We start from the raw sequence: 19,417 nt of genomic DNA on the forward strand, positions 1-19,417 counted from the left end.
AGGATTAAAAAAGTAATTTTAGTTGAAAAAGACTATTGGGCACTTCCATATTAATGGTGGAAATAAATTCATTATTGATTTAAATGACGACAGTGATAGTGAAACAGAGAATATGGAAGAGAAATCATCAGAAGCTTTCGAAGAAAGTTAGTGAAGTGTTTTTGAAGCGATCGATTGTATATATATATGTATATATATATATATATATATATATATATATATATATATATATATATATATATATATATATATATATATATATATATATATATGTAAGTAAGTAGTATTCAGAAGTATTTTCAATTATAACCCTGTTATTTGAATCCCTACTTTCCCACTCACCTATATGAAAGAAATATTTATTATATATTATTATATATATTTTTATTATATGTATATATTATATAGTTATTGTGATTCTTAAATAATCAGAAATGATTGTTGAATAACGAAATTAGTTAGCTCCCTAACTATATTATTAAAGGGGAGCTGTTGGAAGGTAGGTTGCGCTATATCGTTTACTTGTATTGAACTATACAAGGAGACCACGTCGAAACTCACTAGTATGTCTCCTGGACACCACCACCACAGCCGTGGACCAAATGTCAGGCTGGAAAACCTGCAGACCATGACCAATAAACCCGGAAAATAGGTTCAGATATTGCCAGGAACACGTTTTCTGTCGACTCTGAAAATTCGGCACTTACAATTGTCTATTATGAAGAAATTGAAGTTTTATTTGAAATGTTCCTTATTATGATGCGTTGAAATGGTCGTCGCATACGCTCGTCTGTTTGAATTGGTAGTTTAAACAACGACCGTCTCAACGTATTTGCAATTCTTTGAATTCTATGCCCGTGTGCATCGGAACTTAAGTAAATGTTGTAGGGTCCTTTTGCTACTTAGTTATTTTCTTTTGTGGTTCGCATCAAGATCTTTGAATAACGATTTGTTCGTTCAAAATGATCAATTTCACAATGGCGTGATCAAGTAACATTCAAAAAATATCTTTTACTTCTAATCTAACAGATAACAAATGAACTCCAATATTGGATAATATTTCACTTCTTTCTTTGTCGAGCAATTAATTTGAACCACTTGAATATATAGAAATTGAAACACTTTAACCTAAAAGACTTTTCAATTTGAGAATAGCAATTTACTCCCATATTCATAATTCACAGATCATAAAAATATTATGTTCCGACAGAAAAAAAATTCAAATCACGATTGTGAACTATGTCATAGAGAAAATAATAAAAAAGGGATTTTTTCAATAGAACATAATTTCTTAGATTCATGTGAAAATATTTTGTTGAAGTAAAAATCCAATCAAGTTAACGCATTCATGGTCTTATTATTGAATAGAACCAATAAAAACTTCGAACAAATAAAATTGAATAATTTAGTATGTCCATTAGCGTTAAATTTCTTTGGGGGTGCTTTCTGTGTAGACACTATTAGAACGCCGTAATACGACTCCTTACGAGTATCTGTACCGTTTATTCTAATACAAATAAAATTTGGGAAGTTTCTGCGGCTTAGTGGTTTAAGCATGTGGATCGGAACTGCAAAATATTTTACGAGTATACATTCATCTTTCTGTGGTTTTGGCTTGTCTTTTGAGGACGCTTGAGGTCAACAATGCATTTGTAATTCAACCTATATCTAGTAGTACTAATGAGACTTATGTGTCAGGTCGAGATAGCGCTGGGTCTTGGATTACGAATGCTTTGTTGTGGGCTCTGGTTTCAAATAGTTGCTTCACAGTGGAGAAGATTGCATATTCGTAAGGGGAAATGTTTTCACTTCTACTCACTCAGGCTTTGTCGTTTAAGGAAAATTGATTTCAACAATGCAATTGAGGTTGAGCCTAGTACCAATAATATCATCTAAAGCAGGTGAAAACAGCTGTGTCTAGGTAGTCATATGATTTGATTTTGGGCACTGGTTTCAACAAAAAATTTTAAGACAAACCATAATTTTTGAATGTGATTCCTTTTTCCCCAACGTGCATATTGTGTGAAGTTGCGTCAACACAACGTAATTAGTTATTCTTTGAAAGACATTTTTTGTGGAGGACTCGATATTTCTTAGTGTATTTTGGATATATAACCTTTCACAATCTGAAAAAATGAGCAAATCTAAACTATCTCCATCCAACAAAAAAAGCAACCCAAACAACTATAGATGCGTGATCAAAGCATGTCCACCACGCACATTTGCATTTATTGAAGCAAATCCTTTATCGTCCGTTGATGAAATGAATAGATATCAATTTTTCGTCTATATAAATTTCTGATTCATTTAGATCAAATTCAAAGAAATGTTAGTTTCGACAATCTCAGTTCACCTATATTTCTGTCTATGATCGTATTTTGTTCAGAGTATATCTTTTTGTGCTTCAAAATTGTTCAGGTTCAGCCAAGACGTAACCTTGTGTTTGAACATGTATATCAGTGGATCTCAGATTGTGAATCATTTGTAACAGTTAAAAGCCTGCTTTATTGAGGAAAATAAACACGCAATTAGTTGTTTTCTCAAGGTTGGAACATGAAAAGATTGTTTGATGGTGCGTGAAATATGTTTAAATATACCTACTTTGTTGCGCATATTAATGAAAGTGATCATTTTACAATCGTGACGAAATTTTATTTTAAAATCTTTTGAAAATGACTAGATACAATAGTATTATATTATGATAAAACAATAGTGTGATTGTATCTATATTTAGACAGCAATTGCGTTGATAATTCATTATTATTGACAGTTTTGACAGTTATTTGAAAAATGTGTCGTGTTTTTTCGTAGAGCATGGTAAAAATCAACCAGTAAGTCCACTTCCACTAATTTCATTCATAAATTCACAAAGTCCTTGGTGACCCCGAAACGAAGTGTGGAGCCAATTTCGTTCTTTTACCATAGGCGTGCGCTCATATAAAAACGAAATTTAAGGTTATTATAGAATATTTTGTGGTAAATTACTTATAACCGACTACAAAAACTAAAAACAATAATAACAACAACAGCGAATAAACTAAACACAATATCAGTTTCCGACCGTTTATTATAACCAATCCGATGTCCGTGGTACCGTCAAATCCTTTGATACTACAGCACTGAACGCGTTGGATGAGAATCTCATTCTAAGAGCGGTTGAAGGTCCCCGGCAACTCGGGCGGATCACGTGGTAAGATAGCCTACTGGTTGTATTATTCTACTGTGCCTAGAGTATGGTCCAATCTGAGATTCAGCGCATGTAAACAATGATCATCGCGTGATAGCCTCGTGACTTGCTGGATTCTGCAATAGTATTGGTCAAACGATCGTAAACTACTACAGATGCTCTTTACTGTTTTGATGCATATGGTACTCAGATTCAGTGCGAAGTGCATCGTCGTTGCATCCATTTTATTGAGTTCAATTGTGGTGTTTGAATTATACCTTTTCAATTCAAACAACATGCCTGGTAGTTTGAATATTGTGTTTATTTGAATACCTTAGAACTATATTGAATAACAGTGTGTTTGGTGTATTGAATAATGTACCCAGGAAAGTTAGCACGGATACATGAAAAGTGTGCCGTCGCTCTCATTGCCCTGGCCGAAAGCCTTTCAACTGAGCATATTCCCTCTATCTAGCGCTACCATTGTCAAAGAAACCCCTACTCCTCCTAACTCAACCCCCTCACGCGCCATCGACGCATAACGTCGACAACGCGGGAGGCCGAATCAGCGGGAAAGAAGACCCTTTTCTTTATTTTCCAAAAAATATACAACATAAATTACATTTCCAATAGTACTGTTGTAAATCATGCCCGAAAGAAAATAACGTCGGCCGCCACTGGTAACCATAAACCAAACGTGACGTAGCTGAGAGCGTGGGAATGCCCATTGTTTCTTGCCGCTCGAGAAGCAGCAAGAAACATGCTACCGATGTCGATGAAACTTCGGCGAAAATTCCATTCCGATATTTAAACGCTGGCTGCAAGCGTATTCGGACAGTCAAGTCCCATCGTCCAACTTGCCAGGTCTGGGTAACCTTTCTTGCCTGGGGAGCCTGACCAGGCTCTCAGGTCCTTATATATTCCGCTAAGCTGTACGCACGGATACAGCTGATAAGTATACAGAAGTTTGTTTGTCTCCTCTTACGCAAATGTCGATAAAGTCTCATTTCGACATAAAAACCAAGGAAATGTTTTTAAATGTGTATAAGCATGAGACAATAAAATCAAATATAACTCAAAGATAAAATTGGCAACAAAGTGGCAAATAAAACAGAAGTGTGTAGTTACAGCGTCTACAGAATTATCAGAAAATATACCTCTAAGCATACGTTTTCGGCGCCTAAAACGAAACAATCGGAAAAAATTGTAGATTAGGTGGATGACTTTTATAGAAATGCAATTAGAAGTATAATACATTAACATTCCTTTACAAACGAACTCCCTACTCTTGACAAAGGCTCAAGTACATAAATGACGCTCCGGACTTGCCAAGTTTCATACTATACATTGTATAAATTATTAAAAACATTAATTTTTAAATATCAAAAATGATGAAAAAATAGCTTGCTTTAAGACAGGGATGAAATAGTGCTGTGGAGAAGAGATAATTAAATAAAATTAATAAATTCTCACAGATGTGAAAATAGAAATATTTATTTTGTAGACAAGACTTGAGTAAATACCGGACATACTGAATAAAAAATTTGGGTTGATAATTCTGTCACTTCCCCAAGACCTACATTTTTTATGGACTTTCAACAAGATTAAAGAAATCTATCAAGTAAATTATACAGGGTGTTTATTAAACATGCGGCAAACATTTAAGGGACTATTCCTTAGACTATAAAAAGAATAATTTTCTTCTGATGTGTCGGGACTGGTGACGTCGGACGCAGCGTTTACAAATAATAAAATTTATCAACAACACCAAAAAATGAACAAATAGAAAATAACAGTGTAACCTCAAGGCAAGGAGAATTAGGATTAGTTCCCGGCCGAAATCTCTGAACAGAATAAAATAGTTCTCGGCCGAAATCTCAGAACATAATGAATGCATCGGCTAAGAAATTTCTTGGAAGTAACTTTCGAATAATCATCACCGGGGTCATAAATATAGTCGTTTATTTTGGAAATAAACTTTTGTTTTGAGAGAAGGGAGCATTTCGATGATATGCAATAAAAAATACAAAAATGCTGAGTAAAAATCAAAATAAAAGAATTAACATAAAAACCCCAAGCAGATGGATATTTTGTATGACTGCTCGATAATAGACTTATGAAAAGTTTATTTCCTAGCGGGAATTTATAATATGAAAAAAAAATCAATAACTTAATAACATTTTTCTAAAGTAAGTAGAAAAAAACCTACAGATAATTTTTGATAGGGCGCTTCGTTTCGAAGATACGGAGCGAAAAAAAATTTCGACAATAACAATTCATTACCAAAAATTACATGTGATGTTTCTAAATCCACAAGAACCCGCTCGGATGCAAGAATCCAATCTTCTCCTCATCGACACCCGAAATCTTTCGAAAACACCAGGATCCTTTCTGACTGCGTTACACTCATCAATTATCCGATTTCTCCAATCTTCCACTATAATCGAAATGTTGTTGATAGGTACCAACATAATTGTTTTTTTATTTCTTTTTTATTACTTGGTAGGTCTAGTGTAGTACGTTATACTTTTATTTCGGCTACGTTAATAATTTTAAAATTATCAAAATTGTTATTGTCGAAATTCTTTTTCGCCCCGTATCTTCGAAACAAAGCGCCCTATCAAAAATCATCAAAGGACAAAATATCTTTATTTTTTGCCGTTTGTGTGTATTAGGGTTTATTATTATAATTCTATATAAATGAAAATACTTTGTGTCAGGACATTTGAAACAGTTGATATTTAGGCTTTTCGTAGCACGTCATTATTGAGATGGCTGCCATCTTGAGCTAGTTTATTTGACTGGATTTATACTGCAGCATACAAAAAAATCTTTTTGATTTTAGAGAAAGGAAAAATATTAATAGTTTGCTGAATCCAAATAAACTGAAGATTATCACGAAGACATGGATGAAAAATCTTCTGAAAAGTGGTTTAAAAATATTTTGCCGAAACTTGATAATAACTGTGTCGTTGTATAAGACAATGCTCTGTATCATTCTAGGAAACTGGAAAAAAATCCAACTACATCATCAAAGAAATCTGATATTTAAAACAGGCTGTGTTCTAGAATAACCAAATTTAAAGAAACATCACTGCGAATTTAATCTCATTTAGTTAATTTGGGCTGACGTGAAAAACATGTTTCATGTGTTAGCTACCATCACGTCAGAAATGTAAATAAATGCATTGATTACGAGCAGCAAAAAGTGGAGCATAAATTGTGAAAATATAACAATAGTATAGAGCATCAAATTTAACAATTTGTAATGAATATAAGTTATAGTGACACGTCTTCTGAAGAACAGGAATGGCAATAGTAAATATAATAATCTTTACTCAATATGTATAAATATTTTTTGTATCTCTTTCACTTCGAAGATTAAATAAAACCATAATGACCAACAAACACATTTACATGTCATAGAAACTTTAAAACTGTTCAGAGACAATGTACAGCACTTAGTGGTATTCACAACTTTTATAAATACACAGAAGAAAGTCTTACAAACGTCTTAATGTTTTCTATGTTTTTTACCACTTGTATTTGTAACTAACGTTACTGCAGTTTCGTCTTATACGGACATTTTCAAACTTATACAATTATATTGTTGTATTAGTTTGAAAATGTCCGTATAGGACGAAACTGCAGTAACGTTGGTTACAAATAAAAGTGATAAAAACATACAATAATGTAATTGTACGAGTTTGAAAATGAATGTCCATATAGGACGAAATTGCATAACGTTAGTTACAAATAAAAGTGGAAAAAAACATAAAAAGTTTCATTTCTCTTTTCTTCATTATGATTTCCTACCACGTAGTAACGGCTACATCCATCAATTTATTGTCTTAATTTTATTTTTTATTTTATACCATCATATTAATTATATATGTACTTTTGTACCTTATATAATATTTGTAATATTTTTTTCTAATTTCCGTAGGTATTGAGGTATTTCAAATTAATATTTCTAATGGTGATTCTGATAAAAAATTTCATTTGCGTGCTTTTGTGTACATTTACTGAACCTCGGATTGTATATATATATATATATATATATATATATATATATATATAATATCATTCCCAACCTCCTCTTATGATTAGTTTTGCAAGAAAACAAGTACAAAACACTAGTAATTATTCTGAAGAAAGGTTGCTTGGGTAACAGGATCATTCGTTTGTTTCATGTCGTTTTGTGTTGGTGTTATCTCGGAAGTTTGTCTGTTGCAATGTTTTTCTTGTTTTTAAATATGTATCTATTATGTCTGATGGTTTTTAAAATAGTAATATTATCAACACGAAGAAACTACTTTTCGAGTCCTGAAGGAGTATTAAATTAAATTCGAAACATCGGCAAGAAAACAATTGTTTTTTAAGGAAAAATTGATAATGTTACCCAACCAACCTATTTTCAAATAAATTATTGTATCACTAAATTAGTTAACTAGTAATTGCGATGAATGATATGAAATGGTACATACTAAAAAAGTCAGACTGAAAATTTTAGATTTTGTTGGCAAAATCTTTCTCATTTAATGATGTTTGTTATATTAGGTAAATTTGATGTGGCCTTTACTACCTAGTAGGAGATTATCATGAAAAATGAAAAATAAAAAATAAAACTTTCTGTTTTTTTTTTTAGATTTTTCGAAAGTTTTGTCCGTTAACTGTCATGTGTTTTAGTAGCTCCATATCTCAATAAATATTTATTCTACTGATTGATACAGAGTTGTGTACTCTATATATTGATACTGTTCATATTTTTCAAATTTTTATTTTTGCCTCTTTTTAGCTTATTACTATGTATTATGTATATGATGTCGTTAAGCGATTTTTGGTCAATTTTTCTTTACGAATCCAAATTGAACCAAAGCGCTGCCGAAACAGCCCGAAAAATCACAAAGCATTTGGCAATAATAGTGATGAACGCACTTTTCGACGTCAGTTTGCGGAATTTCGTTCCGGAGATTTTAGCCTTGAAGATGACTAATCCAGGTCAATGATTTGAGGACTTCGTGAAGACTGACCCATTACAAAACGGTGCGTGGGATGGAGAAAGAACTGGGCGTCAGCTCCCATGTGATTTTTGTTGGTTTGAACCGTATTGGAAAGGTCAGTGAGCTCAAAAAGTGGGTGCCCCATGATTTGAACAATCGACAGAAATTGTGACGTTTCGAGATCCATTCTTTGCTTTTGAGCAACCAAAACGATCCTTTTTTGGATTGAATCGTCACGTGTGATGAAAAGTGGATCCTCTACGACAAAAGGAGACGTTCAAGACAGTGGTTTGATCAGCGATGAGCCACCCATGTATTTCTCGAAGGCAAAAACCCTCTAAAAAAATCATGGTTACTGTATTATGGCCAGCGGCTGGTGTGATTCACTATAACTTCCTGCAACTGGGCCAAACCATCATAGCAGAGTCCTATTGTGAGGATATCGGTGATATTTATCGAAAATTACATCACCAGCACCCAGCACTGGTCAACAAAAGAGGTCCGATCGTACATCACGAAATCGCCCGTGCATCGACCAGCATTTCAAGCACTTCGATAACTTTTTCACCGGTGGAACCTTCGCCAATCAGAACCAGGCTGAAACGGCCTTCGTCTACTAAACCAAATCCCGAGCACCCAATTTTTGTGCTGACGGAAATATTCTCAAAAGTGCATTGATTCAAATGGCCATCATTTATATTACATTGAATAAGTAGAGATATTACAGTTTAAAGTAAACTCATAAAAACGGACAAAACTTTTTGAAACAGCCTAAAACTATTTTTGTGATACGAGTATTTGGTTTTTGATGGTTTTTCATGCATATTTTTCTAGAAATGCGTACGGCTTTGATAACAAAAATATGTTTCTAGACGGTATTATACACAAAGCATATGTAAAATTTTGTTGCATAATTTGAGCTCCTTCCATACGATTTTATACTGCCCATAAAAGTATAAAGCGTTGGTGCTCTGAAAAATTAAATGTACCAAATTAGTAATAAGTCGAACTGTCTTTGCCTCAATGTGTTCCATCTCCAACAGTGAGCCGTTCCTACATAAAAACTAATGCTCACTAGAAAAATCTATAGAAAAGTTTGTGTATAGAATAAGGGTTACTTGTATTTCCGAAATCTACATTCAATGAATTTGTACCACCTGACTTGTTGACAATCGCAATATCGCCATCGCTGATTGGATTTTATTAATAACGCGTCTTCTCGGTAACTCACCTTACCGTCAAGAACCGTCTGATTCCGCAACATGTTTTAAAAAAATCTGTTTTTAAAATTTGTTTTTCCGTTAATCAGCTGTCGCCCCCATACGAACGACAACTCTCAGAAGTTGAGAAACTTTTGCGAGCTAAGGACTAACGAGGTATTACCTTTTAACGTGTGATTCCTAACACGTACGTCTTTATTCGAGTTCCATCTTGTAGTTTGAGGCAATCAAATCTACCTATTCATATGTTATCAAATCTTCAGCAATTTCAATAAATTCTGTGGCGGGATTTTTAGTTTCGAGAACAAAGAATTACAAGCTTTAACATCACTCTCAAGGCAATAATTTCAACAATTGTTTGAATTTTGTGTAATGTAGATTATGTGCAATGTGGAAAAAATATGATTGAATGAGAAACATTCCTTTTAAAAATTCGACATGGTCTATAGGGTAATTTTTCACGAAAATTCTCCGAAGTATCCAACAAACTGGTATATTCAATATGTTATATTATTGATAGACATATTCAGAGTATTATGTAATGAGTATCCGATATTTTACAGATCGTTTCCTCGTTATTTATGAAGGAAAAATGCCATATAAGCATGGGTCCGCAAGGCCTTCATTTTTTATATACACGGTGTTAGGAATCACACGTTAAAAGGTAAGACCTCGTTAATCTTTAGCACGCACAAGTTTCAACTTCTGAGGGTTGTCGTTCGTAGGGGTGCGACAGCTGGTTAACGGAAAAACAAATTTTAAACAGATTTTTTTTGATAATGTGTTTCGTGAATGAATTTTAAAATGATGTTGATATTTGGACAAAAATTAGTATTTGATATGATCAATTCAAATTTGGTTTTAGTTTGGTACTTTAATTGTAGGGGGCGCCACTTACAGGTTTCTTTTGGGGGTCACATTTTTGTTGTGCGTGTATGTGTCACATTTTCTACAAGAAAAATCTATTCCTCTATTATTTTAATGTGAAAAAGTTATGCTTGTCAAAAGTTGCTGCAAGCATCCGTTTTCGAGATATTTTAATTTGAATTAATTCTTCTCCTTCTCATTGATTCGCGAACTCTTTAAAAATAAAAGTATCAAGTTGGCTAGTAAGTTTATTCCAATGTTTGTTGTTGTGCTATCATATCAAAAATAATATCTTGACGCAATAATTGAATAGTTGTTTGTTATTAGAGTGATTATTTGTTTGAAAATGATAAATTTTACCAATGCAGAGAATGCTGATATACATTTCACTTACGAAAAAATAGCGCTGACATGAAAACCCCCATGCGATACAGGAATCGACATTTCTCAACATGTGGGCAGGAATATTTGAAGATTAAATTATAGACCCATTCTTTATTTCGGGAAAATTAAACGAAGATAGATATCGTCATTTTCCTTAGCATACAAGTGCGATAATTTTTGGATCAAAGTTTCGGCTAACGTTGGAAAGGCCCCAACCATGGCCCCTAGGTCATCGGACAGACCTTAATCTGTTTAAATCTGTTTTTCCGTTAACCAGCTGTCGCACCCCTGCGAACGATAACCGTCAGAAGTTGCAACTTATGTGAGCTAAGGACTAACGAGGTCTTACCTTTTATTCCTAACACGGGTTGGACGATAGCAAGTGAAAAATCGATCGTTCAGCCTGGGGCTTGAACCACCTACCAACACGGCGGTTTTGGATAGTTTGGATATTTTCCTATGGGGACATCTGAAATCTTCAACTTACCAGACACCTATCCAAAATAAAGAAGAATTAATAAATCGAATAATAAACTCTTGCAAATCAATTCAGGAAATCCCAGAAATTTTCCAAAGAGTGCGCGAATCAATGAGAAAATTGGATGCGTGCATACAGGCAGGAGGTGGACATTTCGAACATTAATTGTGATTTTGAATTAGATTTATATTTAGTGTTCCATTATTTATTGTTGATTAAGAATAACCGATTGAAATGTTTCAAGATTGAATGAAAGAAAAAATCAATTTTTCACTTCTTGGCAAACGCATGCGTCGTTTAATGTAAATCAAAGTATCTCAAAAATGGATGTTTGTAGCGAATAGATTTTTCCTCTAGAAAATGTGATACATGCATGCACGACAAAGTTGTGACAACCCAAAATAGACCAAGACAGGTAGGTGGCGCCCCTTACAATTTAAGTGCCAAACTAAAACCAAATTTTAATTTCTCATATTAAAAAGTCGTCAAATATCAATTTTTGTCCAAATATCGACATTATTTTGAAATTTATTCACGAAAAACCAAAATGAAAATAAATATTCAACACTCTGTATCTGAAAAATGAAGGCCTTGCGGACCTATGCTTATTTGATTTTTTTATCTCATAAATAACTGAGGAATCGTCCTGTAAAATATCGGACACAGTCTGTATAATGAAATAGAATCACCATATGATTGAACAGAAATTATTGTCATTCCAGATAGTTAAATTCTCGAAAGCAACGGGTCGAGTTTTTTTCTAATATTTCACGATAATTTGTAAAGAATAATTAAATTATTTTCAATTAACTTCCCTTTTTATCCAGCAATTGATGTATTTGAGTAAGTACCACTTTTTTGTGAGATTTTCAGTGAACAGTTTACAAAACAGCAACACGGTTTTCACTATGCAATAGCTTTCTCAGGCGTGTTCACACTGTATGAACTGAGGAAGCTATTGTGAAGTAAAACACGTGTTTCAGTTTTGTAAACTGTGTGTCTGTCTTTCCGTTAATCAGCTGTCGCGCCACTAGGAACGACAACCCTCAGAAGAACGTGTGATTCCTAACACTGTTCAGTGAAAATCTCACTGTTACTTGAATACGCTATGGATTTTTATCAAGTATCGGCAAATTCCATCACATATCTGAACAATTATTCATATTCTTGCTCTGATCTGAGAGTTTGTAATCAATGATACACATATTGTCTTGAGGCTTTGGCGCTGAATTTCTGATAATGTATTAGGTTTTATAAAAAACCGCAAACTCCTAATCAACGATGATCTGATAAGTGTGGAATATGGATTCGAAAACTGTATTTCAGAAAAAATGCATGGATGTTTTAATGGGCTAATGGGCATTACATATTATGCAGGTGAAGTTGGTGAAGTACTCCATTATTTATAAGAGTTATATACAGTGACGTAAAATCAACGAATGAAAACGAGTTTTCGATTTAATATTGTGGATAAAATGTTTTTGAAGGGTGTTTTACTGTTACTTCACTCTTCCCATGAAGTGTTACCTATATTTCCGGTTTGTATAATCGTAGTACTCGATCTTCTGATTATTTGACTAGTTTTTGAACTACAGGGTTTTGACTACAAGATGTGTCAATTTTTTTTAAATCGTATTTGTTCTGTCAAAAATTAATCATAAAATTTTTTAATACCCGTATCATATCCAATTTCCTCAGGTTAATCCAAAATGCGTAAGGTACCATTCCCAAAGATGTTTAATGGTACACCTTGTATAATAAATATTGGGTGATTCGAAGTATTCGTTCTTGCAGAAAATAATTTTGAAATTATATATTGCTAGTTGTTGAATACCATTTTTCTTCATCAACTATATATTATTTTAAATAAGTGAAAAAAACTACATATTCTCATTTTAAATTCTCAACTCGGAAAAATACTCATAGCAAAAGTTAATGATTGGGTATTACATCTGCATACACATGATTTGGACAATATACAAAACTGGTATCTCAACAATGATAGTCTCAAAATACAGGGTGATGTGGAAAAATGTTTTATTTTTATATTTCATCACAGTAAAACTTGTTGATACCCTACATAGCATATACTTGTTCCTCTGTTAATATTGTAATGAATCTGAAGCCGGCCCTACCGATGTCCCAGTCAGCAAACGCATGTCTGATCGCGAAACAGCGGGAAAGGTGTGGATGGGTCCCGAAATTCGCAAAGAAATCCGGAACGTTCATTGACGATATAAAAAGGTCGCTCTCCGTCCCGAGGAGTAGTCTGTACTTAGAAAGTGAATCGTGCGTTTAAAGAAAGGAATCTAATTGTGAAGATGAATTAAACGTTAGTTACTAAGTGTTGTATATAAATTAGTTGTGATAGTGAAATATTGTTAAAAATAAATTTGATTAAGACAGTTAATTCATTAATTCGTTACAATATAATCATTATTTGATGTAAATCAAAATATACAAAAGGTCTCATTGAACTTCAAATGAAATAATTTCCGTGTGCCACTGTATGTGTAGTTCAACCTGTATAAATTAAATATTGTGCCAGTTATTTTGTACACAATAAATATCAAGAAATTTTTTATTTTTTTGTTTTGTTTTTGACAATTTCAACTTTCCAAAAAATCAGCTTACTCTAAAGTAGTGGACTACCAACTGTAATGTATATCAACGGAAATTATATTGAATATACAGGGTATTTTCGAACTACGGTACGAAACTTCGTAAAACTTCGTAAACTTCGTAAAACTACGTCGTTTTAAGAATAAAAGTTCCTATGAACATATGTCCGGAGTTGCTTCGTTTCTGAGATACACCTGGAATTCGACTATTAGTATTATTGTGATGTATAGTTTATTTTCCTTAGCTACAAGCACGCGTTGATTGAGTTGAGTGAACTATACTCTTCGACAGTTGATTGAAGCACTATTTACTTCCCAGTCAAACTTAACGTCTTCAGTGTCTATTTCAAAAAGGTTAACCAGATGGTGAATTGAGACAGTTTTCAATCGAATTAGGTATCACATATCGATGCAAAAATTCCGGTTTGTTATGTTCAAACATAGCCAAACACTATTTAGAGTCATTAAGACCTTTTTGTTTTTGTTCAATTGTGAGCTCGCGCAGCACCCACTTAGCTCAGAGCTTTCTCATAGTCAAATAATCAGGCAATATAAAGTCAACACGTTATTTTGATATCTTTACAATGTCAACTCAAGCAACTTCACTTTTCGATAATTCAAGGAGCAGAGTCCTTATAATGCTTTTCAAGCTATTGCTTCGCTTGAAAGGTATTTCTTCCCATCAAGAAGCAGTGTGAAATTAAAACACGAAATTGTTTTTGATCCATTGTGAAAATAACAATAATAGTGTTACTCTTCATATCATGAAACTTTCTTTTAGAGGTTAGTACTAACGGTGAATGCAATAACACTAGCGCCATCTGTATGTTAGTCCCGAGAATTTTCAGCCCAGGTAGTATTTCACTCCCTTAGGAAAATTGAAACACATGAGGGAGTTCGTAAAATATTGTGAACATTCTAATTCACTTTTCAATATGAAATTTCAACCAATGGCAAGTCCCAATAATTAGATGTACGAAGCAGAAATCATAATCGATCTGTTAATTTATTTTTCTCACAAACCATCCAAGATATATAATATAAGAAATTCACTCTTAGTTGTGTCGATATAGAGATAATTTTTTTGTAGGTACTTTAGAGCAGAATACTGAATGAATACTGAATCTTTGTTTGTGTAATTACTTGCTCAGAATATAAATGTTGAGACAACCAAAAATCCATATTGTATAATCGGAGAAATATTTTGTTGAACTCTGAATATTTGTGACCCCTTGTAACTTAATGGTTTCTTTGAAGTTGTAATATTATAAGTTGATTACAAGGTTCACTCTTATATTTATTTTATTTTTTCAATTTCAGGTACACTTCATGTAGGGCATTCAAAGCTCTGATGAACGAAATTAATGACCTTGCTGGCCAACATGAAATCGTAGCGGAAGATCTTCAAGCTAATGTGATAAAAGAATTGACTGCGCTAGTGAAAGACTTGAAGGAAGAAAGGAAAGTAAGTATGAGAAAGTACATAGTGATTTCTTAATATCTCCAATCCGGTTCACATTTGTAAATTTACTGGAATTCGATTAATGCAACTGTTATATTAGTTTAGTATATAGCGAAACATGTGTTAACATTTTACGATACATTCTACGAAATTTCGGTTTTTTTTTTCGTAGGTTTACTTTGTTGTTTCTCGTTATTCCCTAGATATGCCACAATTAGTTTACAAAATAAATCACTTCAATATAACTTCACAAATTAAAAAGAAATCATCATTTTATTCAGATAACTAACTACTCATGAGGTGGATGTTCATTCTGACTATTTGATGAGTATACGAGATAGGTCGGTAATATCTGAATCGTAATAATCACCTCCAAACAATCATACGAGTAATATTTTTCAGTGCGTCGTTTTAGTGCCTGGAAAACGTCATTCTAACTCTGTGCTGATGCTCAATATCAGTTTTGAATTAAATTGTTGTTGTTGTTGTCGAATCGCCATATATCTGAAAAGGCATCTCGTCCACTAGGAGCGGAAAGTTGCGAACTGCGAAGCAACGAATTCGGGCGAACGCCGTTCGTATGAAATCGTGCGATGCACATCGTCTATTGCTCACTATTCGTCCGGATTCGTAGTAGGCGAGATAGTTTTTTGGAACGGGTATTATGATTATTCTGATGAAGAATTTATCGCTTAGGAATTATCATTTTTGATTCATCGTCGTATCAGGCACAGGCGATATCGACGAAGGCGGGAAATGTGGGTGAATCCAATTTACGCAAAATGAAAGGAGTTCGTTGAATTTTCTTATTTGTGGCATGATCTTCAAATCGACGATGACCACCACTTTTCTTATTTTCGAATGAGAAACGACACATTTCAATACATTTTTTAAACTATTTTCACACTAGATCGCAATCAAATCCCAACAAAACGGAACCAGTTCGCAATTCGCACCTAGTCGGACGAAAACTGACGAACGATACGGGCCAAGTGGGCGCGGTTCCCAACCGATCCATGTGTTTGGATCGTAGCTTTCCGCTCCCAGTGGACGAGAGGCCTTCTGGTATCTGTTGTTACGCGGCGTTTTCAACCTTCTTGGGGTTCCCTCCGTGGAGGTGCACAAGTGAGGGAGCTTTCCTGCGGGGGCAGCCGGTTCCTTGCCTTTATTCAAGGTGGAGCTCTTGGCGCCCGCCGAAGGAAGTGCCCTTACTGTTGGAGGTGATCTGCTGTGTCCAGCCTCATTCCAAGCGGTAAATTGGGGTGGATTTTTCTGTTCATCCCCATCCACCACCTTAGATTGAGGTGAGCACTTCTGTCCAGCCTCGGGATTAGTTTTTGTTGTTTCTGTTTTTGTGTTGTTTCATTCATGTGTGTTTCCACGAGTAGCAAGGGAAGAGTTGGTCACCTCTGACAGAGCCCCGCATTGCCAGAGGTAGGCTGATTACAATGAAGTTTCGCCCAGTTCCCCAAAGGGATCGTTCGTGACCGCATATCACCCTGCGGCCGTTCATCTGTCGGCACAATTCCTTACACCTTAGCTTGGGTAGGCCCCCCACCCTACTTTTTTCTGACACTGACCAGGAGTCGGGCGACCCCGTCCGTAAGGCCACTTTGGCTTCCCGGACAGGGCCTCCAGTCCCCTGGCCGTTCCCCTATCCGCCACCTGGGGACGCACCTGATAGGTAGCCCAACCCACGGGAGACGAGAGGCCTTATGTATCAATGACGAAATTAGCAGTAGCAGCAAACTTACCGGGGCCAGCAGCAGAACAAAATGATGACTAAGGGCGTATAAATACCGTTTCCTTTGTATGAAGAATATATATAATTAACACCAAGACAATATACGACTACAGTTTGGATGTAAATATACCCCCCTCTTAACTTCCGAACGAGGTGTGATATATGAGTCGCACAACATTTTTGTAAAAAGGAATAATTTTTAGTAAAATGGTGTGACATAACTTGCCGCCCAGAGGTCGCTACCAGCTTTTTATTCAAATGGAAGGGGGGTCTTCTGCCATTTCGATAACCGGTTGCGGTGTTATTGATGTTTATATTTGGAAGTAGGACTCTCTTAACTCCGCCACCCTGTCAGGTTTTTTTAAATGAATGTCAATGGAAAGGTAGGTGTTGATTTTGAGGGCATAAACGATATAATTTTTTTTACCTCAGTATTATTCATCTTATATATGAGAAATCATTTGAGCAAAAGTTCAAAATGCTCTCTTTGAAAATCCTCACAAAAAAAACATTTCTGGGGTAATGCTAACACAGGTTTCGGTAAGTTCCAATATTGTACAGGTTGTTTAACATAAATTTTTTGATATAGCCCCAAAGAAAAAATCTAAAGGAGTCAAATCCAACAGACCGCGCGTAATAATCCACATGCCTGGGTAACTGGATTTTCAAATTCACCTTGATTTATGCTACAATTTCTTGAATCCGTGGACGAATGAGGTCTTGAAGATTTTGCAAATATAAATCGTCAGTCAGTTTTTCCTAGATATATGGGACCAACAATATGATTTCCCAGAATTGCTGCCCAGACATTATTTTCTCCATAATTTGAATGTGACCTCAAAAAATATGTGGGTATATATTTGGTCATTGAAGCAAATACTTTTTATACAGTTTAGATTTGCAATCAAACGTTAGGAACTTAACTCACAAAACTGAATTCATCTGTCAGGTTCATCTTCAGTCAATTCACCGAATATCTTCAGTTTATAGGGTGAAACTTATGTCTCCTGAGGTATTTTTTGACGGTGCTTGTTGAGACATCATTCTCACGAGCAACTGTTGTGGTGGGCTGCATGGGGTTATTCACTAAAGACCCAACGATTTTTATCTTTTTTTTTCCGAGATAGATTTTCTTCCAGCTCCTCTAGCTTTAGCCAAACTTCCAGTTGTTTGAAATGTTTCAATCAATTCCCAAAGATATTTTCAGTAGTTCTAATTATCAGGAAATCTTCCATTGAACACCATTTCTGCCTCATGAAAATTACGATCGGCCACGGCGTAAATAATGATTGCTTCCTTTTTTTCCTCTTAAGATCTGACGCGAAACAGTTTTCAAAATTCAAACGAAATAAAAATTCGTGAAATGAAGCAAATTCCCAGTATCAATAGTATAGCGTTAACGCTAGGGTAACACGGTGCTACTAGGATAACACGGTGTGGATTCTTATATGCATAGTCGATCACAAAAAAATCCTGAATCGGATTAAAAACGTCAAAAATGTATATCTCTTACATTACAAACTTTGTGTAACTGGTGATAATTAACTTTGGAGTTGTTTCAATCATATTGTTACGTTTTTCCCCGTGGGTTGACCAATAATTGACTACACCGAATAATAAAACTTAACTGTATTTATTTCACTTTGAATACAATAAACACTTCAACTAAAACTTCAACTATTATTCGAATGTCTATCGTCTTACTTGATCGCTTCGCGTACCGCATTGTAACTACCACTTGACTGTGTCGATATGCTCGTAGATAGCGTTTATATATCGTAATCGAATGCGCTAGAAAATCTCGCCGAAATTCAATCGAAAGCGGTAGCATTATTCTAGATGCATCTAGAGCGGCTGCGAACATCGTACATTCGCGCGCTCTTAGCTACGTCACAATTGATTTATGGCTACCAGTGGCGACCGGCGTTATTTTCTTTAGGGCATGATTTACAGCAATATTTTGGTTGCAAAGTTATGAATTATTATTTTTCGTAATCTCCAATTCAGACACCAATAATTGCGCAACCAGTCATTCAAATTCAAAACAGTAAAGGTCGTTGTATAGAAAATTGAATTACCTTTTGAGCGAAGGGTCACAATATCCCCTTTTCATTAAAAAAATGGTCGCGCCCTCTCTGCTTCGAGTGGTATTACACCATTGGATTTTTTATCAAGAATTACCAAAAATGCTTCCTTTTTACGAAAATTTTGTCCGACTCTGATATCTTGTCCCGATCGAAAGTTAAAAGGGGGACAATTTACGTCCGCACTGTATAAATCCGAGTAGTAGCATACCAAGAAATGCATCTTGAAAACAGTTCAAGAATGACATTGAAAAATCGCCTCATTGAGCATGATGAATTGGACTTAATTCATAGAATTAAAAAAATTAAAATTCATTGATATCTCTTTTTATACCTGCCTGAAACTGTGTTTTCTGTGAGATAGTTAAAAATTTGTTATAGGATAAAA

The 19,417-nt window shown here is 34.7% G+C and overlaps 1 protein-coding gene across 5 annotated transcripts in view; it reads left to right on the top strand.

The window, feature by feature from the left end:
- Window positions 1-19,417, top strand: part of Cip4 (formin-binding protein 1-like Cip4) — a 168,019-nt gene that overhangs the window by 119,273 nt on the left and 29,329 nt on the right. For all 5 annotated transcript variants that reach the window (XM_074173075.1, XM_074173074.1, XM_074173076.1 and 2 more), the window contains one exon: window positions 15,060-15,204. In XM_074173075.1, coding sequence (XP_074029176.1) covers window positions 15,060-15,204 — 145 coding nt within the window. The remainder of the gene's footprint in view (window positions 1-15,059; window positions 15,205-19,417) is intronic.

The sequence above is a fragment of the Leptinotarsa decemlineata genome, unplaced genomic scaffold (assembly GCF_025532065.1).
Source record: "Leptinotarsa decemlineata unplaced genomic scaffold, Ldec_3_MD MMD2_tig00000199_RagTag_RagTag, whole genome shotgun sequence".
Taxonomy (NCBI): Eukaryota; Metazoa; Arthropoda; class Insecta; order Coleoptera; family Chrysomelidae; genus Leptinotarsa; species Leptinotarsa decemlineata.